Source organism: Lynx canadensis, chromosome E1 (genome assembly GCF_007474595.2).
Source record: "Lynx canadensis isolate LIC74 chromosome E1, mLynCan4.pri.v2, whole genome shotgun sequence".
In the NCBI taxonomy this organism is placed as follows: domain Eukaryota; kingdom Metazoa; phylum Chordata; class Mammalia; order Carnivora; family Felidae; genus Lynx; species Lynx canadensis.
In genome coordinates, this window is record NC_044316.2 from 57,037,445 (window position 1) to 57,061,311 (window position 23,867).

A 23,867-nucleotide genomic window follows, 5' to 3' on the forward strand; every position below is an offset into this window, starting at 1 on the left:
TGCACCTGCTCTCTCTCCGGCTGGTTTGTGCCGATCTTTATAGCGGGGATCGCGGGGCTTGGTCAACTCTAGCGACACTTTGTACTCACCCGGGAGCTGGCACAGAACTACTCTGCCTGGGCCCCACCCCAGAGCCACGAACACCAGAAGGACGCTGACGTCCCAATTCAGAACACCATTACGTTCTGGAGGCTCCCCCGGGGGTGGGGGGAGTCTGAGAACAGCCAGGGCCAGAACCTGGTCTGCTGATCTACTGTGGGGGGACCTCTTCTCTCTGCTCCCCTTCTTTCTGGTTGAGCTCACTGCTTTGGAGGCTGCTAACTTCAACTCTCGGGTATCACCGCTCATACCAAGCTCTTTCCAGAGGCTAGGACATCAGCATATTTGTTTGTTACCTCTGTTCTGGGCTTCTGCACGCACCCCTGCATTGAAGGGTGGCCCCTAACACCTTTGACGTTTACATTTTCAAAGTTGACTTAATTAAAATTTTTTTAATGTTTATTTTTGAGAGAGAGAGAGAAACACCGACTGAGCCACCCAGGCACCCCTAATATTTTTTATATTAGAAAAGTGATACCAGCTCAGTGCATCGACCAGTGAATGGAGGAACCGAATGAGGCACAGCCACACTGCGGGCGGTTACTCAGCAGTAAGAACGATGAGGTCCTGACACACTACTGAACAGACGAGCCTTAAAGACACAGCTCAGGGAAAGCGGCCAGACCCAAAAGAGCCACGCCACAGGACTCCCTTTATGTGAAATCCACGGAGCTGGAGGGCACAGTGGTGGGCACCAGGGCCTGGCCGGTGGGGGGGAGTAGGGAGTGACTGCTTCGTGAGTACGGGGTCTCCATCTGGAGGGATGCAAGTGTTCTGGAACCAGACAGGGGTGATGCTTGCAAAACACCGTGAACGCACTCAGTGCCACTGAATCGTTCACTTTAAAATGGCTAATTTGGGGGGCGCCTGGGTGGTTCAGTCAGATAAGCATCCGACTTTGGCTCAGGTCACGATCTCATGGTCCGTGGGTTCGAGCCCCGCATCGGGCTCTGTGCTGACAGCTCAGAGCCCGGAGCCTGCTTCGGATTCTGTGTCTCCCTCTCCCTGTTCCTGCCCCACTGGCACTCCATCTCTCTCGCTCTCAAAAATAAAGATTAATAAATAAATAAATATAAAATAAAAATAAAATGGCTAATTTTATGTTGGGTAGATTTCACCTGAATTAAAAAAAAAAAAAGCTACTGCAGGCTCATGGTTTGTACGATGAGTAAAAATGGAAGAAGTGTGGCCACTGAGGACTGCTGCTGGCAGGGGGCCTCCGGCAGGTGTTGGTGTCCGTGTTCCTGGCCGGGATGCTGTCCTGCACCTGCCAGTCTCTCCCTGGGGACCGGCACTTTGTTGACCCGGCTGCCCACCAGGAAGGCAGGATTCCCCACGCTTTCTCCACGCAGAGGCCGCACCTGGCCACTGAGGGCGTCGGCACGGATGGAACCGGGAACTCACTTTCCCTTTTTAATGGTATTCCTGCCCAGCAGCGGGTCCAGCACGGGGTCCACGGTTTCGCCAATGTTCTCGATGAGCAAGGTGTGCCCTTCGGAAATGGCCTGCTCGATGATGTCCAGGTAGCTGCGGGACGACACGGGGGGCATTTAATGCGGGGGGCTCAGTGACGGCACCGCTGGGTGCCCCAGGGACCGCTGTCAGAGCAAGAAGGCACCTAAAGACGAGCGGCCGAGGGGCCTGCAGTGCATGCCCTCTGCGACCCGCCTTCCCCGAGGGGCGCTCCCCTCCGGGCCTGTGGGAGCACAGCTCTGTTCTCACTTCTGTGTGTGGCTCCACGTCCCCAGTGCTCCAGGAAGGCGCACGGGGTGGCCTTAGTGACCGTCTGTAGCAAGGAAGCCAGCCCCGCTGGAGATAAGAAATGAGAAAATGACCAGCCGGAAGCCTCTTGGCCAGCACACGGCCGGGCGGGACGCAGCCGGGGCTGGAGCCCAGGTGAGCGCTTCCTGCCCGCAGCTGCGGCGGGTACTGGGGGGAAGAGAGGAGACCCCGAGTTTGGTTCTTCGCTCTTGCCGCTGTTCCCCAAGGCCAAATGTGGGAAAACAAACCCACCTGCAGGCCAGCATCTGTGTTTCAAGATCACCCATCCGTTTAACCAGGACAAAACACCCCAGGTGACTTTCCACACACAGGGGCCCAGCGGCCAGTGGCTACGCTTAGAGCCCGCCCCCCGCCCCCGCCCCTCCGGCTCCTGCCTGCCACCATCGCGCACCTCTTCTGTCCCAGGCGGATGGCTTTCAGTTCGCGGCCGTATTTGTTTTTGATCCACTTGATTCCTTGCAGCTGGGCGTCCACGATGAGGGGCCAGCGCTCAGTGTTGCACAGGATGGTGGCGTTCTCAGTGGACATGCGGTCACTGGGGAGACCCTGGTTGTTCCAAGTGGCCACGTCCGCGTCATCGGTCAGTAGGCTCAAGGGGTCCAGACCTTCCGTGATCGGGATGGGGACCTGCCAGGGGGCAGCACTAGTCCTCAGAAGAGGTGGTGTGGCCTTACTGCCCCGCGGGAAACAGCTCTCCAAGTGACACGGTAGGTCTGTGGTTAGACCACGGACGAGCCATGTCGTCTGGAAGACAGCCAAGCGGCTGACAGAGCCCCTGGGAACCCGCCAAGAAGGGCAGCAGCACGCTGGGCCACGATTTATTTATTTTAGAGCGAGGGCACCAGCAGGTGCACGTGTGAGTAAGCCGGCAGGGGCAGAGAGCGAGAGAGAGAGTCCCGGGCAGGCTCCACACTCGTGGCAGAGCCTGACACAGGGGGCTCAGTCCCACGACCCTGGGATCATGACCTGCGGCTGAAACCAAGAGTCAGATGCTCAACCAGCTGAGTCACCCAGGAGTCTCTGGGCCACAGTTGAAACCCGCAATGGCCAGAGCGTCCGTGAGTGTGGCATTTGGCTGGGTCTGCCCTGCCAGGGGCCTCCCCAAGTTTCCTGAGCCATGAACGCAACCCAACCTCTTACCTTTAACTTATTTATATAAGGGATCCAAAATCTCTCCATCAGCTCGTTGCGGTATTTCTTGGTGAAGTAGCCCATGTAGGAGACGAAGGCGGAAATCAGCAGGACGTCCCCACACAGGGTGACCCCCTGGCTTTTGAAGTTCTTCACCGACTCAGCCCAGCGGATGTTTTCCGATGCCAATCCCCCTACCAGCCTGAATGGAAACACGAGGTCAGTGGGGGCCAAGGGAAAGACCGGAAGGCGGCCTCCGCCTCTAATGCCGTGAGGTTTGGGCGTTTCCTATCCTTCCTTGGCTCGGAGCTTCGGCAGTAGAAATGCGTTGGGGGACGTTTGGGGGAAGGACTGCTTCAGGGAAGCAAAACTAATGCTTCCTGGAGGCACCTGGGGACCGAATTCTGCATTGATGTCATTGCTCCCCTGGCGTTATTTGAATGTTTCACCCACGTGCTATATAAAGCCCGGTCACCGCCGAGCGCGGGCTTGGCAAGTGACAGGTCCTGGTAGAGGTGGAGTGGCCACGGCGGCCACAGGACAGTGTGGCATCCAGAGGGCAGCTGGCCCACGTGGAGCGGGGACTGCAGGGGATGCATCATGTGTCACGGGCCACTGGCCTGAGAACTGGTCCTTGACCCTAGATGTGACCCCACAAGCCTGAGAGCATTGAAATATTTGTTGAAAGCGCAGGCCCACCGAGGCCCGTCCTTAGCATCACCCGAGGGGCCCTTGCCTCCCAGGGAGGCGCTTTGATTTTTTTTGGCAGGCATGGTCCAGTCTGCACCCTGCTGGAGGCTAGGGCCGTGCAGCCTGGGGGTCTCCCGGGGTCCCCGTGTCTCACTGACCACAGCTACAGTGGGCTGCCGGCCCCCTCCGGGGCAGAGAAAATACCACCAGAAGCCATGCACTAGGACCGACCCCTCCGGCAGCTCTGTGCCAGGCTCTGGGCGTCGCTTTCCGAAATCCAAAGACAAAGCCCTGAAGTCTTGCTGTCTGCGGGGACAGCCACCGGCACATGTGGCCAGCCCACACCCGCGTGGCCGGTCTGAATTGACGTGTGTGTGTGTGTGTGTGTGGGTTTTAAGGGCCCGGGGGGCAAACGTGCATCAGTGGTCTCACCGGTCATTCTTAACGATCACATGTGATCACAACTGATCACACGTTGGAATGATCAAATTTGGGGTTCTGTAAAATGCATTATCGAAGTCCGTTTCCTCTCTGTCCTCTGCTAAGGTGGCAACCAGAACACATAAAATGATGGGTGTGGCCCCAGTCCCTTTGGACAGCCCTGCTCTGGAAGCCCCGGAAGCCGGCGCCCACACCACGGGCGGTAAGAGTGGGAGCAAGGGGGATCTGCCCTGGGGGTGGGGGTGGGGTGGGGTCTGTGGACGCCGCATCCCAAGCAGGTCGGGGTAGGTCTGGGTTATGCGGGGTTCCCCCCCTGCCTGAGGTCACGGGATGCGTAGGGGTGCGTCGTGGAGGGCTACCGGCTCCGGGAGGTGGGGACACTGGCCAGTAGTCCGTCAGGGGGTCTGTACTCGTGACTTAGCACAAGCAGGGACATTGCTGCCTGCGCCTGGGGCTGTTCCTCCCCCTCCAAAAGCCGCCCGACCCTTCAGGGCACCTGAAAACAGGAGGGGCACCCGCGGGGCCGAGAGAGCTACCTGTTGGCCAGCGAGATCACCCTGTTGGTGGCATCTGCCTCTTGCTGGCACTTGATCTTCTCCGCTGTCGCCTTTTCGAAGGCCGACGTTAGGTTGCTCAGGTTGGCATTGAGTTCCTGGGAAAACAGACGGAGGGAGGCCCTCAAGTGGGGCCGTGCTGGGCGTCCCAGCATCATCGGGAGCGAGCGCAGCGGGGCCGTGAGCAGTGAGCGCCGAGCGGGGCCTCCCGTGCCGGCTGGGCCCGAGGAGCGAGGAGTGCGGGCATCTGGTCCCTGCGGCTGCGGGGGTTATTCGCGGTGCTGAGTACCTGGCGGCCGCCGCGCCCACCCCTCCTCTGTGGGGTAGTGATGGGCAGGGTGAGCGCCTGGCTCCGGTGCTCCCCCCGCCGCCCCGCCCCGCCCCCGGGGCTGCAGGTGCCGTGTGGACCGGCGCTCACGGCAATCTTGTTTTTGATCCGTGACAGCTTCTCCTGCGCCTCCGCCAGCTCGGCATTCGCCTCCTCCAGGGCCTGCCTCTTGGGGGCCACGTCACAATACACCTCGTAGAAGCGCACGATGTTGATGCACCAGGAGCACAGGCCCGCGGCGGCCGTGGACTTGGAGCGGATGAACTCGGGGTCGAAGGTCGGGTTGCCTTGGTAGGGCCTGGAGGGGGAGCAGGTGTGGGCTCTGCAGGCCTCAGGCCTCCCCTGCGTCTGTCCCTCCGGCCCTCAGCTGGCCGCTGACCGCGGAGCACAGGCAATTACCGGGGAGCACGGTGAATCGGTTTTTTTTTTGGGGGGGGGGGCGCGTGGTGGGAAGGGTCTTCAAGAAGAAGAAAAAAGTGGTTTGGGGTGTGAGGGGGCACAGAGGCACTTTAGACCCTTCTGGAAACCAGTATTTTAAAAAGCGACAGCGACGTCGTTAAGCGTAACAGACTGAACTCCCTGCAGAAGGACTCTCGAATGGGTTAATTCAAAATAGAACCGACGAGCAATTTGGACGTCGGCCGGGAGTACAGCCGGCCATCCCCGCCCTCGGTTTACTTCGTGTTTCCTCTAGGTTGACGTTGCGACAGGTTTACGGGTTTAGACACCCGTCGGGGGCCGCGGCCGTCGGGGAGCTGGCAGAACGGAGACGGCCTGAATCTTCCGCGGTTTGGGACCAGTTAGGGAAATTACACTCTGCCTGCCGCCAAGGCCGTCCGGCGGTTAGAGGAGAGCCCGATGAACCGGCAAGAAAACGTGTTCTCCGGTCAGCGCCAGGAGCCCCGCGATCTCTGCGCACACACAGGCGTCTCGACCGTGGGGGAACCGGCGCCCGCGAGGAGGCTGAGCGCGCGTCCACCTCCCGGTGGTGGAGGCCCCCTTGGCGGCACTTGGTTTGCTCCCCCCGCCCGCCCCTCAGCAACACGGCCAGCCCGCCGGGTCTGCCCCTCCAGGTGTGGCGCATTTGCGGTGACAGCAGCGGGAAGCAGAAAGCACGCACGACGGGGCCCGAGTCAGCGGATGCACACGGCATGCGTGCGTGCGTGCGTGCGTGTGTGTGCAACTGCTCTCGCCTCTAGGGGCCCTGGTGGCGTTTCTCGTGGTCCTGTGGGCTGTGTGACGGGTTGTTAGACCCTCCCATGCGCTGTTGTGGATTTTGAGCCACGGGCCTTTCCGCCTGCACTGACTCCTTCCGGTGGGGAAGGAAGAGGGTGCTGAGGTGCCCCAGGACCCGCGTGCGGCCACGTTTCCCCAGGCCGCCCCCCGCCAGCTCCGGGGGCCCACCTTGCTGCACACGGCCTGAGGCCCTGCCCCACCCCGGCCGGCACAGCCTTCCCCTGGGAACGGGTCTCTGGCCGGGGCTGGCGGGAGGGGACCCGGGGGACCCTGGCACCACTGTGCTGAGCTGGGCGGCGCGGCCGAGCCTGACTCACTTAAACGCCTTCAGGCAGGCCTCGGGGATGTGCTCCTTGTCAAACTTCTTCAAGGAGTCCAGGAACGTGTCCACTTTGCCCATCATGATTTTGGCCGCTTTCCAGCTCTTGTCCTTGGGGATCTTGCCCCCCGGCGCGGTCAGGATCATGACGGCGGCCGTGACGTTGACCACGGCGTCCGGGGGTGACCCGAAGGACTTCAGCTCGGTCAGGTTGTTCTGAAAATGACAGATGGGGAGCACCTGAAAGGGGCCCGCAGGCCCCGGGACCACCCTGGGAAGCTTCCACAAGCCTGCGGCCGCTTGCACACACACACACCACGGCTTTCTCCTCCACTCTGGCCGGTCCGTTTCTTGCTCCTTCCCTTCCCGCACCTTATTCAGCGTGTCGAGCGCTTCCTGCGCGGCCAGCAGGGCCGGCTCCGCCTTGGCCAGGTCCGTTTCACATGCCTTTTGTTTCTCTGTGACATTCTGGAAGGAAGCCACGCGGGAAAGATCAGCGCAGGGATTGGTGGCGGCTGCGTGTGAGAGTGTGTGTGTGGGTGTGTGTGTGTAGCCCTGGGCAGCAGCGAGAGCACGGACGGAAGTGAGGAGGGTGCTGTGCCCCGTGCTCCCCTTCATGCCCGGGAGGTCACTGGTCACCGCCTGGAGCCCGCCTTTCTCCTCTCCGCCCCTCTGCCCCTGCCCCTCAACAGGTCGCGATGAGCCATGGGGGTGGCGGACTTGGGGTTCTGGAATGGCCCCCGCTTCCGGGACTGACAGCGGTTAATGTCCGGCACCCGCCCCTCTCCAGCCCCCGCATCCAGAAACGGCCCCCGCGAGGGTGCTCCGGGGAGGAAGGCCCGGGTGCTATCCCCGGGGCAGCCTGCCCAGCCAGCAACTTCCACGCCCGTTCCTGTGGTCGTGCCCCACGGTGTTCTTAAAGTCGGGGGCAGGATGCACTCTCCACGGGGTGCCTTGCAGACAGACCCTCTCCTTTCTGTCCTCGTCCTCTGCACCCAGCAAAGCCCCCAGCCCCTACTGGCTCCTTCCTGATGGACACCACGCGGCTACTGGTCTCTGTGCTCGGCACCCAGAGACTCGGAGGGGTTCTTCCCGATCCGAGGAGCGAACTCCGCACAGGTGCGTGAACACGTTCTCACTTCCTTACGGGGAGGGCGAGCCAGACCTCCGAACTGTTCCATTTTGGAGAAATCACACACTGGCACTAAGAGACAGTAAGGCCTCAGAGCCAGTGGCGGGGGCTCCTCGTGGCCCAGGTCTCTTGGGGTGAAGGCGCTGCCTGGGCGGGCTAACCCGGGGGCGCCACCCGGGGCTTCCTCCCCGGGGAGCGCCCCTGACCCCGGGTTTGGAGAGTGGTGGGTGCCTGGACATTAAGAGCCACACGTGGAATCAGACGGGCAGGTCACAGAGTTTGGGGTGTGGATGTGGGTCCTGACTGCCACTCCCTAGTTTCGAGACCCCCGGGCACGTTGCTGACCACCCTGAGCCTCAGAGGGTCGTGGTTCTGCAGCTCCTGCCGCCCCGCCCGGCCCAGTGACCGCGGCACCTCTGGAGGGAGCTCCTGGCACAGGGTCTGAGGACCGGGGCCCCCATCCAAGGGCGGGGCGCTTCTCAAACCTTAATGTGCTCACAGGTCCCTGGCATCTTGTTAAAATGCAGACCTGATTCAGCAGAGCTGGGCCGGGGCCCGAGAACCTGCGTCTCTTACCAGGTCCTGGAAATGCCACCGAGGTGGCCTGGGGACAGACGGCACGGCTCCAAGAGGAGACGGCCCTCCTCTGAGCTGGGAGAGATGCCCCCTCAGGGGGCTTCCTGCAGGTCTGGGAGCCCTCCCGGCCTTTGCCTGGGCCCATGGCAGATACTGACCACTCAGGGGAGGCCTGGCCTGGCATAGCCATGAGCCACAGCCCACGGAGGCCCCGCGTGTCTGCACACCTTGTTGATGACCTCCACCTTGGCCTCCTCCTCGTCCGCAATGGCTTTCTCTTCGCCGACCTTCTCGGTTTCCACACCCACCACCTGGATCAGCTTGTCGGCATTCTCGTTTTTCTGCTTGAGCTCAGCCTCCTGAATCGCCAGCTTGGCTTTTAAGTCATCCACCTCGGGGAGGAGACGCCAAGAGACGCGTGAGCTTGGGCCCCGGGGCCACGACACAGAGCGGGAGGGGGCGCGGGGCGGCAGTAGGTGATAGGGTGGCCTCAGTGCAGGGCGTCCTGGAACGGGCACGTCACGGACGCGCCAGACTGGACGCACGAATCCCGCCCGGCTCGGCCGACGCGAAGCACCCAACGTAACGTCAGCACTGCGAAAGCATTTTGAACCCGTTTTCGTTTTTTTGTGTTTTTTTTTAATATTAAAACCCACGCGTCCTTTCTGGCGTGAGAATGGACGTTTCTCTAAGGCGGGAATCCCGTTCCTCCGACTCGGGGGAAGGTTCTTCCCTACCTGGGACGCTGTGCTCTGCAGTTTCATCAGGCCGTTCTCCAGCCTCTCGATCTTGGCCACCAGCTCCATTCTCTTCCTGGCCAGCAGGTTCTGGTACAGTTTGATCTGCTCCAGGAAGGTTTTGGGGGTGGTGTAGTTGTAACGCCTCTCGGTGGCCAGGTACAGCCTGGACATCTCGTTGACCGTTGTGTGCACGTAGGCTATGAAGAGACTGATGGAAGCCTTGACATCTCCCTGCAAAGGCAAGATGGGCCGTTGGTTCCCTGTCCCCTGGCGGGAGCGACCCCACTCCGGTGGGGGCCCTGGAGGAGCCCCGGGAGGAGTGGGGGCCGTCAAGACAGCATTGCCTGTGCAGGCCGTCGTGGGCGCTTGGTGACATTGTACCAGCAAGGGTCTGGCTCAGTGCCAGGGACGCAGCATGGCTTGACTCCCGTGATCACCTCTCTCTGATCCACGCCCGCCCGTACCTGGGAGAGTGGAGGGCCCGACGGTATGTTTGAGCGACCTGGGCCATCCAGTAGGCATTTATTGTGCGAAGGGTCCTACGCTGGGTCCTGCTTCCCACGGCAGGGTCACAGCCACCACCGTCTGGGTCCACCCCATCTGCCTGGGCGCCTGGTCCCAGGAATGGTCCAAGCCATACCAGCCGTGATTCAAGGTAATTTGGAAACGTGTTCCCCCTCACACCTGCTGCTTCAGCCATCTGCCCTGCGGCCCTCGCTGGTGCCAGCCGTGGGGGCCTTTCCCCGATCTTGGGGGGGGCCTGGAAACCCCACATCTGTGCCCCGAGCAAAGTGTGGGAAAGGCCCATCCCAGAGTAGGTGCTCTAGCAATGACCAGCAGATTTTACCCACCTTTCCCACCAGGCCCACGGTTAATTTCAGGTTCAGTACTTAGTAACTGAATATGTGTCCAAAATAAAGCAAAACATGATAACCAAGTGTGACTTATTCTAGGGCTCCTCGTTTCCCCCACTGGCTGGGTCAGGGTTTAATGGCCATTTCTAGGCCAGCAGTTAGCTCAAACAGTGAACGTGGGCACCGTCTTTCGATTAAAGAAACGGCCTGCAAAAGACAAGCAGACTGACTTCCCCATCACAGCCGTCCTGGCCTGTAGAGGAGAAGGGCCAGGGCACAGGGGACGGGGCAGCCCCGGGCAGGGCTGTGCCGGAGCCCGAGACCAGAGTAAGTGTGGGCCTCTGTGCACGCTTACCAAGTAAACACGGGCTCCCCAGGCAGCCCTGATCAGGCACTACGTTTAAAGCCTGATCTGCTCAGTCTGTTTGTACCCCAGTGTCAACCCTCCTGCCCCAGCCCCGTGGGGCCGTGGCCTCAGGGGAGGGTACTCCAAGCTGGCAGAAACGAGAGTCTGGGGGCACAGCAATGCAGGACGTGAAAAACAACAACCAGAAACTTATCATCGTTTGCGATTTTGATCAATTTTGATATTCGTTCGTTGTGAATTATTCGGCATCAATTTGGATGGTTAACAGTACTGCATTAAGACATCACCGATCTTGACTGCTTGAAGTTACTCCCTCCCTTCTCTTAAATTTTGCACCAAGGTGAGTCCTTACTTGCCCTGGAGGCAGAGCGCGTGGGGTCCCCCTGTCCCACGCGGCAGACCCTCCTGGCTCTGTGAGCCCCAGTACAGGGGGCGGCAGAGGGGGCCGTGCCCAGTGACTCACCTGAATGCCCTCCGTCTCCTCGAGGAAGCGTGCACTCACGGACACCAGGGCATCTTCTGGCCACTCGTGGAACCAGTTGATGGCCGTGCAGTTGACAATGGCGGGGAATTTTCTTGCCCGCACACGCAGGACGGAGCCCACGGGAGAGAAACACAGGATCACCTAGATGCAGGACACAGAGGGACAGCTCATTGGTCACGGTGCTGCTGAGGCCAGAGCCTGCCAGTCCGGCAGAAAGCTCCTTCGGAAGGAAAGCTCTCTGGGTCGCCGGGCAGATAAGGCCCAAGGACAGGGCGGGCCTCCTCCAGGCCTCCAAGAAGGTGGCTAATTCCCAGACAGTTGGGACTCCCTGGGACCCCAGCTGTTCATAGGTGCTATGCAAACAGGCCCTGGGGTCCCTTTGGCTGGACTGGGAAAAGCCTCAGCCCTGCGGGCCCCTCCTCGTTCTCCTTCCACGGGGATCCTGGGCTGGCTCATTGGAAGTGGCCGTTCAACCGGAGAAAAGCCGGGCGGGGCACGGGGAGCATCCATCAGGGGCTCCTTCAGCCCCCAAACAATGTCTACTGGTCAGACTGTGTAACCCAGCAGGTTCTAGAAGAGCTACTGGGCTGAACCCTCCCAGAGGGCAGCACCATCTGGGTCAGGGGGGCAGCTGCCCCTTCTGGATGCTGACAGAAGGGAGTAAAGGACCCAAAGTGCCCTCAGTCCAGTGGGGTAGTTCAGCCCAGTTTCCCTAAGAAAGAACGTTGAAGGTTAAGGCCTACTTCCTCATCTATTTACACCCGTGTGTGTGTCGGGGGGGCGGGGGTAGAAAACGCTTCTCTTGGCCACGAGACACCTCCGTCGGCTCACGTCCACCACGCAGCCCCACCGTCCTCTCCGATGGGCCTTCCTCGTGCGAAGGGGGAGCAGCCCCTCCACCCCCCACCCGACTCCGCACGGAGGAAAGGACCTGAGCCCCGCGCCGGCCCCCCCGGGATGCCGCGAAGACGCGAGCTCCCACCTTAAGCTGCCTGCGCACTTTGTCAATGAAGAATTTCCAGCATGTTTCCCGAGTGTCGTTCATGCCGAGGGACTTCACTTGGGGTCGCACAGAGGAGATGATGTTCTCCAACTCGTCGTCCGTAAACAGCCCCGGTATCTCCCCCGAGGCCAGCAGGTCGTTGATCAGCACCAGAAACTGCTCTTCGGCCACCTGGGAGTCTGTCATCAGGAACACCGAGGGGACATTCTTCACAGCTGACTTTATGTACTGTGCACCCAGGTCAACCTGGACGCAAGGAGAACACGCCGAGGGTCGGTCACGGGGACGTTTGCTTGGAGGCGTCCCCCACAACCACCCGGGAGGGGACAACCGGGGATCAGCTTTGTAAGCAACGTGCGGGGTCTGTAGAAGGGGACCCAAAACCTTGGGCGGGGAGTAGCCACGCTCACAGCGCCCACGCGGGCAGAAGCAACCCAAGTGTCCGTCGGCCAACAAACGGACAAAGGTGGCTTCTCCATATGATGGATTATTGAGGCTTCAGCAGGAAAGACATCCTGACACCTGCTGCAACCCGGATGTGCCTGGGGGACGTGACTCCCGTCCGCAAACGACAAATACCGACAAATACCGACAAATACCGTAGGATTCCACTGGCTGGAGGCCCCTGATGTGGTCAGGTTCATACAGACAGAACGTAGCAGGGTGGGCGCCAGGGGTGGGGACTTCGTGTTTCAGTTTGGGAAGACGGAGACGGGAGGGGGGGGGGTTATAAACCAATGTGGGTGTGCTCAATGCCACTGACCTGTATGGTGACAACGGTAAATTTTGTGTTGTGCACACAGTTTACTACCGAGAAAAGATAAAGGGGGGGGGGGACCCTCAAATAGAGATCCCAAAGGAGGTCCTCAGTAAATGCATTGCGGGCTCAGGTCTGGAGCTCAGTGCCAGGAGGACACCGCTCCGAGCAATCCCTACACGGAGCGAAACGCCTGTCCTGTCCCTACTAGGATTTAAAGAAACAGCCGCGTGAAACGACTATGCTCATTCTGGAAGCATCCGTGAAGGAGACTAGTAAAAAGGAGAAAGAACAAACACACGTGTCAGAACGGTACGAATACCTTGCGTTTCTCAAAGAATGTGCCCCCTTGCACGCGAGAGATGTAAATATTCGTTGGAAACGTCTGTCGTCCAGGTACTAATGCGAATTTGCAGGGTTTGATGACCTACTACGTGTAATGTCTAATTTTTCTTTGAGACCGATGGGCCTGTGTAATCGTTTCAAAGGCTTTAAAACGGGCCAGTTGGAGGCATCCCGTGTGGCTCAGTGCTGCCCTCTGGCAGCGGCCAGCCTCCCTGGCGTCTCTGTCCGGACAGAAACGTTACCAAGGTCCTTAGCTGGAGGGGACGGCGGTGGAAAGCAAGCCCCAAGTTCCACGTGTTTGACAACTTAGCACGAAAGCGAGGGGAGGTCCTGAGCTAGAAGAGGAGGGCCACACCGGTGGGGTTCGGGCAGGGGCAGGGGCAGGGGCAGGGGTGCAGGCTGGAGGAGCCTCAGAGCTAGGAGGAAGGCTCTCCTCGTCTTGCCGCCCCACTGAGCCCGTGGTTGGAGATGTGTCTAAATCCAGAGGCCTGAGCGTGCGCGGCCCGGCTGTCATCCCCAGGGAGGTGGCGGAGGGCAGCGGGTCTGTGAGTGGGAAGGCAGCTTCTAGGGCGGGGGGTGGGGTCGGCAGGATGCCGCGGAGGGGCCTTTCTTCCTGCAGGTGGGAGCCACTGGGTGCAAAGCTGCAAAGGTTCCCCAAATTCAGATTCCAAGTCTGGTCCGACTGGCTGAGGTGCGCAAAGCTAACTGTATGGCCGTCCAGGTCAGGGTGGAAGTTTCTGGAAAGATTGAAGGTCTAGGAATGGGGATAAGGGGCTCCTCCTGACCCAGCTGCTTCCCCTCCCGCCACGTCTGGGTCTGTGGCTCCTTCCCATCAGCCCACAGGTGCTCCACTGCTCGGCCGGCCGGCTCTCTCCTCGGTGCCCCCAGGAGAGCCCACGGGGCTGTCCCTCCTCTGGCGCGTCCCTGTCCTGCCCCGCCTTGGCTCTGCCCCGCCGTCTCAAAGCTTCACCCCTCTGACCCTGGCGGCCACACCTGCCCTCATGTGGCCTCGGCCCTGCATGTTCTCTCTTGCCCGTCCCTCACTCCCACCCTCTTAGGCTGCTGGTCCCGTCCTGGGGTCCCCGCCTCCCACCTCCCACCTCCCAGCACTTCCCAGCCCCCCAGCACGTCCTTCCTCTCCCCCAAATTCCTCAGGTGCCCGTGTATGCGGAGTGGCATCACGTAGGTTCCTCCCGGCTGCCCCCCGGGCCCCCAGCCCAGATCTGCCCCGGCCTCATTTGCGGCCTGGCGGAGGGCACCACCCTGCTGGGCGCCGCTCCGGGTGCGGATGTCACGGTCAGCTCCCTAAGCTCGGGTGCCTGCGGGTCCCTTCCCCACTCGCCCCTCGTTGACAAGGAGCTCAGTGATCACCCGCGTCCAGGTGAGTCTAGGGGTCGGCGTTGGTGGAGGGGAGCACACGCTCCCATCTCTGGCTGGGAGGCCCCCTAAGCTGCTTATCATCAGACCATGGGCTGGGCTCTGACTCAACTTCCGGGGTTCCCCATCAGGTGCGTCCCTACTCTCCGGGCTATGACTCAGGCTTTGGGGGAGCATCCCACAGGAATACAAACAGGGCAGCGCTGGGGCCCAGAGAGTGGGGAGCCCAGCGAGGCCCTGCCCCCCTACTCCCTCCTGTGCAGGCAGAGCCCTGGCGGGTGGGGGCACCCCTAGACTGCCCCTCAGGTCTCTCCCTTCCCGCTCCCTTCCCTACACGGCCCGGTCCCAGCCCCTGTGGGGCACGAGGCTTTTCTGCACCTCCCCACCGCTCACCCTGCGGCACTCTCTGTGGTCCTCAAACCGCCCTCCATTTTGTTCTGGGACCTTCCCAGGTCTTGGTTCTCTCTGCTCAAACACTTGATGGCATCTCGTTTCCTGGGGACCACGTCCAGGATTCTCCACAGTGTCCCTCGGGGGCGGTTCCTGACCCCTTTCCTTCCTCTAACCTCCAGCGGGCGTCCACAGCTTATGGTATGGACCGCGTAACGACATCACATCACTAACGGCACAACACAAGCCCCGTCAGCCCGCTTTGTCTGCTTCTTTACTTCTGAACACACAGCAGCTGCTCAATAAGTGATAGCGGGCGGTTAGCACCAGCCGGCTCGCAGTGGGTGTTGAGGGCACAGCCCTCAGATCGCCTGTAAGAACGCTGTTCAGACTCAACACTCACAACTGGGCCTAAAGTGATGTGCCAGGGACAAAATCCACACAGCGACAGACACTGGGATGCAATCGTAAAAATAAACCAGTATGTGGGGCGCCTGGGTGGCTCATTCGGTTAAGTGTCCAACTTCGGCTCAGGTCATGATCTCACGGTTCATGAGTTCAAGCCCTGCATTGGGCTCTGTGCTGATGGCTCAGAACCTGGAGCCTGCTTCCGATTCTGTGTCTCCCTCTCTCTCTGCCCCTCCTCTGCTCACACTCTGTCTCTCTCTCTCTTTCTCTCTCAAAAATAAGTAAACATTACAAAAAAGAAATAAACCAGTATAACTCGGTTGATAGATTAGACACTTTTCAGCGGAGAAAACCCAGTGAGATGATACAGCTCAGAGGCGAGGGTCCTAAATGCCATCGAGTGCACCCGGGAAATCAGAGTGAACTAACTTGACCGGCTAAGCTGCGAGCCGGTCCAGTCCAGGAGGCGGTGGTGCCCCCGTAGGAAGACCTTTCCCTTAACACAAGGACCTAAAAATACATCGGCTAGTCCTTTGCTGGAAAGAGTAGAATCCACTGGGGACAATGCCAAGGACAGAAGCCACATGCTTGTCCAGAGGTTGTGGTCCCTGGCAGAGCCCCCCTGGCAGAGCCAGCAGGGCTGAGAATTAGCACCCCGTCCCCACTGTCGTTCCAAGGGTCTCTGCCAGCGGCCCACCTCCTCCCGCAGAGCATCCCAGGGCGCTGTGCCCCGGCAGGGCTCCAGGTCACCCCGCTAAAGCTGCCCACCAACGACCCTCAGGGTCCTCGGGGCCCCGTGCGGTGGGGAGGGTCCCCGCTGGGTCCGGCCTGCAGAAGCGGCCCCCCGGCACCAACGCAGAGAGAGATGCGCCCCCTGTACTGCGGTTGAATCAGTTTCAGTTCTAATCTGAAGCAGGACGCCGATTTGCCCTGGACCACTCATGTCTGATGAGCACAGTTCCCCGGCCAGAGCAAACTTTCGGGAAAAAGAAATCAATGAAAAGCCTCCGCGGCACGTCTTGGCGATGGGAGACCCGTTGACACTAATGTTTGTTTGATTAATTCAAAACGCGGCCTGGCAGGATCCAAGTTCGTAGTCAGATACCGAGTAACCGCCCGGAATTATTTACTCTGGGGACCCGGGAACGACACAGAACAACTCGGCGACCAGGGGCAAGAACCGGGTCCCGCTGCTGCTGGGCTGACCCCACAGACTCCAGCCCGGCGGGGACGGGGACCCGCACGGCCTCTCCCCTGGGCCACAGGGGCGCGGGCGCTGGTGGAAGCACGTGTCCCGGCCTTACTCCCTCCGACGAGGACCCTGCAGGGACATTCACTTTCTGTGTCCCGGGGGCCTCTTTTCGGACCGGCGCGTGGTCAGAGTTTCCCTGCCCCCCGCCTCCTCCCCTTCCGCAGGGGCGGCTCGTCAGAAAGCCACGTCTCACCTTGAGGTCTGGGATCCCATAGCCCTTCCTGAGGCTGATCTGGAACACGTCCAGCGCGCTGATGTAGGCGGCCAGGCGCGAGAGGCTCTGTTTACCACTGCCTCCCACACCCACCAGCAGGGCGTTCCCACGGGGCGACTCCAAGATGCGGTTGATTTTGCAGACGTGAGCCACCGCGTCTTCGAACAGCACCTGCCGAGAGCCGAGAGGCTTCTTGGCATCCCGGGCGCGCGGGCGCGGCTCCGTCCACGGCCCAGACCCTCCTCGGGCGGGGGGGGGGGGGGGGGGGAGTCCAGGCAGCCTTTGCCGGGAGTCACGCCGCCCCAGGGCACCGCCGTGGTTCCCAGCGAGGCGGGACGGGGAGAGCGGGGTCCCGGCCCCTCGCCTGTGCTGTCAGCACGGCGCACGCCCCTCACCAAGTTCATGACCGCGTTGACTTCGTTGTAACTGTCGAGGACGTCCACCAGGAGCTTGTGTAGATGGGCCACGTTGGTTACCGCGAGGTATTTGGGCTCGCCGATCCCGTGAGAGAAGTGGCAGAAGATATTTGGCTTGGCGAAGAGAAGCTCTTCGCCGAGATCCTAGGAATAAGAGGTAAGGCACTTCCGCGGTCCATCGTGGGCACGCAGCTCAACGCATCGCGCTGCTTGCCGCAGCGGCCCCGGGACGCCGGGCCGAGTCTTCATGGGCCCAAACCGCTGCTGCTGGGGCCCTGCAAACAGTGGGCAAAAAACTCCCCGGTAGGACGGTCCCATCTCCCATCACGTCAGGAGAAAGAAAAGAATCTTCCAAGAAAGCCTAGGACGTACGAGCAGAGCGCCATGAGCCAAGCAGGCCTTTCTCTACCCCAAGCGGACGGAGGGAGCTCATCACATCGCGACCTACTGAGGCGTCAGTCCTTCCCCCAGACACACACTCGCGTGACCGAGTCATCTCTAGGGACCCGGCGCGGTCCTTCGCACGCTCACGTCGGGGCCCTTCCGAGAGGGCTCGCCTTATCGGCAGGCCCCAGGCACCCTGCCCTCCTAGAGCCTGTCGGGGCTCATCAGAGGGACTTGGTGGCTTGACTTACGTCAAAGAATTTCTTGGTGGAAGCCATCGTGACTCTGCGCAGCATGTCCTGGTCTTTTCTGTCCACCATCTTGTCGCCATACACCCTCTCGGCTTCATGCAGCCAGAGGCGGACTAGGTCGAGCGGTACCCTCAGGATCTCCGCTGTGGAGAATAAGAGCCCCTGCCCCAGGCACGGGACGGTCAGCGTCGTCAGCTGCACTACGGAGGCCAGCCAGGTGCCGTACGCAGCTGACGCGAGAGAGTGGTCACTTCCCCAGGCGGTGATCTGCCAAGCCACGGATGGCCGAGGCCACGTGCATCCCGGAGGCTGTGTCGCGGGCAGAGATGTGGGGGAATCCTCCTCCCGCGACAGGGCCGATGCCTTCATTCTCTAACGGGGTGGCTGGCGGAGAAGGGACAGACGAGTCTGGCCACGAAGGGGAACCCGACTCTCGAAGGCCACAGGGCGGGCAGTTACGGGCCGGGGATCCGCCGCAAGCCTGCCCGCATCCGGTCCTGGCTCAGCCGTTTGCCGACCGAGTGCCCCGGGCACGTCCGACAGGTTCTTAAGGAGAGTCTACCACGTTCCAGACCCTCTCTGGGGCTCCGGGATCACGGCCCAGATAGGCCCTGCTTGCATGGGGTCCACACTTCGAGTGGGAGATGCAACCAGGCAAGCAAAACAGGGTAATGACACACGCAGCCCCATCATCATTGCCGTCCTCAGTCCTTAGGTCGCTTTGCTTTCTCTCCTGAGAGCAGCACAGGAGGAGAGCACCCACGGATCAGGGACTTGGCCAGAAGAGGGCTGAAAGAGCAGTACCTGGAAAATACTGGAGAGGTCCCTCAGGTTGAAGACGTAATGAAATTTAATGGCCGTGGGAAGAAACATCGCAGTGACTTTCTGATGCAGGGCTGTTACCGGAAAAAGATACATCGATTCTTAGGTGCTCTTAACGGCCTCAGGAAGGGCAGAGCTTAAGGTGCAGTTTCGAAGGCAAACGGACTACGAGGTGGTGACAGTTTGAGTAAGAAGTTCTGCACGGCCGAAGAGGGAGGCTTGCTGCCCTACTGACGTGTAAATCACTCCTTGCACACTGAATTTCCTACCCCTGCCCCCCGCCCCCCGCCCTCCCCTCAAGCCACTGGATTTCATCACATCTCCTGCTGCAACATAGCATCGTTTAAAAATATTGATTTTAAAAGTATAAATAACATATCTGCCAGGGGAGACTACGAAGAAGCCATCAGCCCCATGAAGCAGGAGGTTTTCCTGACAGGAGGGGAGGGGATGAGCCGTCAGCTTACCCAGGGCCGAGGTCACCAGCTGGGCGCTCATCTTCTGAACCACCGCGGGGACCGAGCGGAAGGCCAGGTGCTGGGCCAGGATCGTGTTGTAGATGGTGGTGAGGGCCTCCTGGCCCGGAAAGCTCACGGCAAACACAGAAAAGTGGCGCTGCCGGGAACAACCACAGATCCCCGTCAGGCGGCCCCGGGGGGACCAGCTGGTGGCCCGGGCTGCCTGCCTGCCTGGGGGCACAGGCTCTGCCCCCGTCACCTAGTGTCTCGCGGGCATGGTCGGAACGGACGGTCTCCCTCCTTGGGCGTCCTATGTGGTGAGATCCCACGAAATCATAAGGATCCGCTTAGATCCTTCAGAAGCGAGGTCCTGCCTGGATGGGGTTGCAGACGTTAGTACGGGAGATCCTGCTAAATCTGAGTTTCAGAGGGGCGCCTGGGGGGCTCAGTCGGTTCAGCGTCCGACTTCGGCTCAGGTCACGATCTCACGGTCCGTGAGTTCGAGCCCCGCGTCGGGCTCTGTGCTGACGGCTCAGAACCTGGAGCCTGTTTCCGATTCTGTGTCTCCCTCTCTCTCTGACCCTCCCCCGTTCACACTCTCTCTCTCAAAAATAAACAAACATTAAAAAAAAAACTTAAAAAAAATAATAGATAAATCTGAGTTTCAGGTAAATAACAAACAATTGTCCTGATGAGTAAGCGTGTCCCGAATACCGTAGGGGATGTGCTTGTTCTGAGACCTCAACCCCACGGCGGCGGGACGAGCTGAGTGTGGCTTCCACCCACCTGGAGCCTGGGGTCGATGGTGAACGATCCGGAGGTGGGGTTCATGCAAGCCACGTACTGACAGTTGTGGATGTCCTTCAGCGTCAGCTTCTGTCTGTCGTACCTGCGCGAGGGAGACCCCCCCCCAAAGTTGTGCCACCGGCCCCCACCCCGCCCGCCATCATCTCTCGCGCGTGGTGACCAAAACCCGCCATGAGTATCGCTTATATGTGAACGGGCCGATTTCACTTCCTGTCCTCAAGGAAAATCTGGAAACGAGAGGCGGCGGGGTGGCTCAGCGTGCAGGCGCGAGCTTCCGCCCCAGCTCTGCCGTCCAGCAGCATCGGGCCCCCACCCCGGGCAAGGCGGCCCAGCGCCCCGTGCCCTGCGCCAGCACGGGGACTAAATGCGCTAATGCACGGAGACCCGACACAGGGCAGGGGTGCCTGGCCTGGGTCGTTGTAATCATGAATGATAATGACGACGACGATTCTCAGATAGGCTGGCCGTTTCCCTGACAAAACTTGCAGGGACTCGGATGAGCCGAAAGGTTACATTTTTCACGTGCCTCTTACCTGTTGGGGTTCCCCGCACCACCCCCCCCCCTATGCGTTTTTCTCCGCTGGGAGTCATTGCTTGTTCTTGGCTTCCAGGAATTCCTGGCACGCTCCGGATACCGATTTGCCATCAGCCTCTGCGAGTCCTTGACCCCGTCTGCTAATGCCGGATGGTGCTTGTGCCGTTACCGTGGGTGTCTTGCGAACGGGGGCCCGCGTGAGCGAGGGGCGGAGGGAGGCCGGGCTGTCCCGAGCCTCGCAGGAGGTGCACTCCTCTGGCCCGGTCTGCATCCCGGTCCTGGACCCTCCCCGCAGCCCCCGCCCCACCGCCCGCTTACCAGTGCCCGTGGTCCATGTGCTGTCGGATGAGCGTGTGGGGCGCCACGGTCCCGTACTTGTCCACCTCGGGCATGTTCATGTCGTCGATGAAGTAGATCAGCTTCTTGGTGCCTGGCGGACCGTAGTTCCTCCCGGATTTCTTCTCCAGCGGCTTCTCCAGAACCCCTGGAGAAGGGAGCCAGCCGGCTGCCTCCATGCCTGGTACATCCTGGAGGGAGGTCCTACGGGGCCCGTGGTCCCCAGCACCAGGTGGCGTGGCCTGGGCAGTGGCCCTGGAGGGGCCCTGAGGATGGGTGGGCTTCGACTCCATCAACCCCAGGAGCAAAGCCGGGAGCCTTGGGCATCAAGGGTCCAAGGCGCAGGCGGCAGAAGCCTTGCGCCTGGACAACCTTGGGGCCACCCCAGACTGGCTGTGGCGGGAGCTCCCGGTGGGATCTGCCCAGGAGCTCTGGGACGAGGGGTCCTGGTGACTACTCCCATCCCCCCTCCTCTGAGGACGGAGGCCAGTGGAGGGGGCGTGGCCGGCAAAGGGGAACCTGGCCAGTCCCTGGTCTTAGTGAAAAGGGATAATGGGGACTGTGGCGGTAAGGGGCCAGCCACTGGGATGAGCGTGATTGGGGGCATCCAGGCGGGGCTGTGAGGACCCATCGTGGTCATTGAGCACCCCCTGCACCCCTGCATCTGGACCCGTCCCGCTCTGCACCTCAACCTGGCCCTCTACTGCACCCCTTTCCCTAGCCTCGCCCCTTCTCCTGGTCCCAGCCCCACCCCACACCCCTGCACCCCTGCATCTGGACCCGTCCCACTCTGCACCTCAACCTGGCCCTCTACTGCACCCCTTTCCCTGGCCTCACCTCTTCTCCTGGTCCCAGCCCCACCCCGCACCCTAGCTCCTGCCCCTGGCCCCACCCCTCACCCCTGCACCTGGCCCCGTCCCACTTTGCACCTCAACCTGGCCCCCTATTATGCCCCTTTTCCTGGCCTCACCCTGCACCCTTCTCCTGGCCCCAGCCCCACCCTGTACCCTGGCATACCCCTGGCCTCACCCTACACCTCAGCCTGGCCCTGGCCTCATCTTGCACCCATGTTCCTGCCCCTGGTCCCACCTGTAGTCCTGTTCCTGGCCCCAGCCCCATCCTGTACCCCTGGCTCCTGGCCTTAGCCTCACTCTGCACCCCAGAGTGGCCTCAGCCTCACCTTGCACCCCTGTTCCTGCCCCCAGCCTCACCCTATGCCCCTACACCCCTGCTCCTGGCCCCGGCCCCACCCCACACCCACGCACCCCTGCTCCTGGCTCCGGCCCCACCCTGCACCCTAGCCTGCCCCCCGGCCCCACCCCACACCCCTGCACCCCTGCTCCTGGCTCCGGCCCCACCCCGTACCCCCGCACCCCTGCTCTGGCCCCGGCCCCATCCTGTACCCCTGGCTCCTAGCCTTAGCTTCACTCTGCACCCCAGACTGGCCTCAGCCTCACCTTGCACCCCTGTTCCTGCCCCCAGCCTCACCCTATACCCCTGCACCCCTCCTCCTGGCCCCGGCCCCACCCCGCACCCCCGCTCCGGCCCCGGCCCCACCCTGCAACATGGCCGAGGTCGTGTAGAAGTTGAAGGGCACGGCCTGCACGAGGTAGTCGTCGGCGTTGAGGCTCTCCAGCTTGTCCCCCATCAGCACCGACTTGCCCGTGCCTGCGTTCCCCACCAGCATCACCGGCCACGACTTCTCCATGAGCAGATCCATGAAGTAGCGAGTGCGCGTGGTTTCCGTGGTGTGCACCAGAGAGGCCTGGGCCGGGGGGAGGGGCGGGAGGAGTCGTGACCCTCAGACGTCCTGCACCTCTGATTTCCACCTCCCGGCTAACCTGCAGACCCAACGGTTTGCCAAGTCCCCGGGTTTGCTGTTGAAAATCGTGTGTGTTCGGTGACCCGTCAAGAAGCGTGAGACGCGGCGCTGAGTCCCGCTCCCCAACCGTCACCACCCCGGGGCGGGCACCTGCAGCGGGACGTCGGGGTCCAGCTCGAAGGAGGGCACTTTCTCTGTCCACGGCAGGAACTTTTTCGTGTCGGGATCTATGTAGTAGTCAAAGATGGTTCCCTGCGAGGGGAACTTGATCGTCTTGAACTCGTTGACCCACCATTTGCTGAACTCGACTCGGTAGTCCACAAGCTGTTGAAAAGCAAACCGGGGCCCGGCTAGGGACGCCCAGAGGCCCCGCCTGGACGGCTGGCTCCCCGGGGGGGGGGGGGCGGCCGCTCACCTGGTCCTGGAACATGGCCCCCCCGAAGGCCCAGAAGCAGGCGAACACAAAGTAGAGCTCGTACAGCTCCTTGGGGGAGTCGGGCGGCACGCTCTTCTCTGTGAGGAGGCACTCCAGCAGGTACAGGATGGTCTGGGTGACCGTGACCTCCGGCACGGGCGTGATCTTCTTAAACCCAAAACGCAACTTGTCCAAGCACGTGGGCAGGTACTTGTCAAAGAGGATCACGAGGTTGGCCTTTTCCGACTGCACCTTGCGCCTCTCAATCCAGCTGCTCACTACCCTGGGGGAGACGGGGGGCACCGGGTGGTGGGGCCACCGTGGCGGGCCCGCGTGGCCTCCCTCCCCTTGGTGAACATCCCCGGCGCCTCTGAGTGACTCTGGCGCTCCTGCCTGGTGATGCGGCCAGACGCAGGCCTTGAGAGGGTCTGGCGGGGGTGGCGGGGCCTTGGGGGTGCGCTCTGCCCCTGGCATTCTAGCCATGGGGGGTCCTGTAGCCGAGAACGACTGGGAGACATCTTCGCTACCCCAGACGAAGCCACTACTGATGGGGGCAGGGCTGGACATAGGGGAGGAGAAAGATTTCACATCGTCTGTGTGGAAAGGGGGAGGGGGACAGGAAGGGAAGGGAAGACAGAGGAACAGGCGCCTCTCATTAGATCCTCTGAGTTCCTGGATCCAGCCGTGCCTGAAGCACCGCTTGGTGAATTGAGCCAACCTTTTTTTTTTTTTTTTGGCTTTAGCTAATTAGAGATGAATTTGTCACGTTCTACGGAGGCGTCCCAACTAATGCAATAGGGAACCATTGAGGACCCGTGTTGGCCTGTCTGGTGTCCGCCCGCTGCTGGCGTGGGTTGTTGAGAAGTGGGCCACCCCAGGGGCGAGGGTACAGACTCTGGAGCCTGCTGCCTGGGCTTGAATCCCCTTCGGCCAGCAGCAGCTTGGGCGAGTTACTCAACGTGTCTGGCTCCCAGGTTTTTCATTTCTGAGCGGGAGTGAGGACTGCCTGGGCTGATATTTTTAGAGCCCGCAGAAGGGAGCCTGGCCTGCCGTGAGCGCTAAGTGGCCTGCCTAAAGCATAAACAGCGTCCGGCCCCCTCGTGGGTCAGCGAGCGCATCATTTCCAGGATGGGGCAGAAGCG

At 61.1% G+C, this 23,867-nt stretch overlaps 1 protein-coding gene and 1 long non-coding RNA gene across 2 annotated transcripts in view; one reads left to right on the top strand and one right to left on the bottom strand.

Moving 5' to 3' along the window:
- DNAH17 (dynein axonemal heavy chain 17) overlaps positions 1-23,867 on the bottom strand; it is a 101,391-nt gene that overhangs the window by 18,841 nt on the left and 58,683 nt on the right. The window contains exons 44-64 of the mRNA XM_030295066.1: positions 22,726-23,008; positions 22,461-22,634; positions 22,046-22,253; positions 20,471-20,636; positions 19,597-19,699; positions 18,820-18,967; positions 18,335-18,426; positions 17,531-17,692; positions 16,875-17,039; positions 16,459-16,650; positions 11,716-11,982; positions 10,713-10,874; positions 9,026-9,259; positions 8,516-8,680; positions 6,953-7,048; positions 6,579-6,796; positions 5,116-5,323; positions 4,680-4,795; positions 3,022-3,214; positions 2,273-2,508; positions 1,504-1,626 (exon numbers count right to left, since the gene is read on the bottom strand). Of these exons, the coding sequence (XP_030150926.1) occupies positions 1,504-1,626; positions 2,273-2,508; positions 3,022-3,214; positions 4,680-4,795; positions 5,116-5,323; positions 6,579-6,796; positions 6,953-7,048; positions 8,516-8,680; positions 9,026-9,259; positions 10,713-10,874; positions 11,716-11,982; positions 16,459-16,650; positions 16,875-17,039; positions 17,531-17,692; positions 18,335-18,426; positions 18,820-18,967; positions 19,597-19,699; positions 20,471-20,636; positions 22,046-22,253; positions 22,461-22,634; positions 22,726-23,008 (3,711 nt within the window). The remainder of the gene's footprint in view (positions 1-1,503; positions 1,627-2,272; positions 2,509-3,021; positions 3,215-4,679; positions 4,796-5,115; positions 5,324-6,578; positions 6,797-6,952; positions 7,049-8,515; positions 8,681-9,025; positions 9,260-10,712; positions 10,875-11,715; positions 11,983-16,458; positions 16,651-16,874; positions 17,040-17,530; positions 17,693-18,334; positions 18,427-18,819; positions 18,968-19,596; positions 19,700-20,470; positions 20,637-22,045; positions 22,254-22,460; positions 22,635-22,725; positions 23,009-23,867) is intronic.
- On the top strand, positions 3,145-5,231 carry LOC115500566. Its single transcript, XR_004344402.1, has 3 exons — positions 3,145-3,231; positions 4,249-4,345; positions 5,143-5,231. It is a non-coding gene; the product is annotated as an uncharacterized LOC115500566 (long non-coding RNA).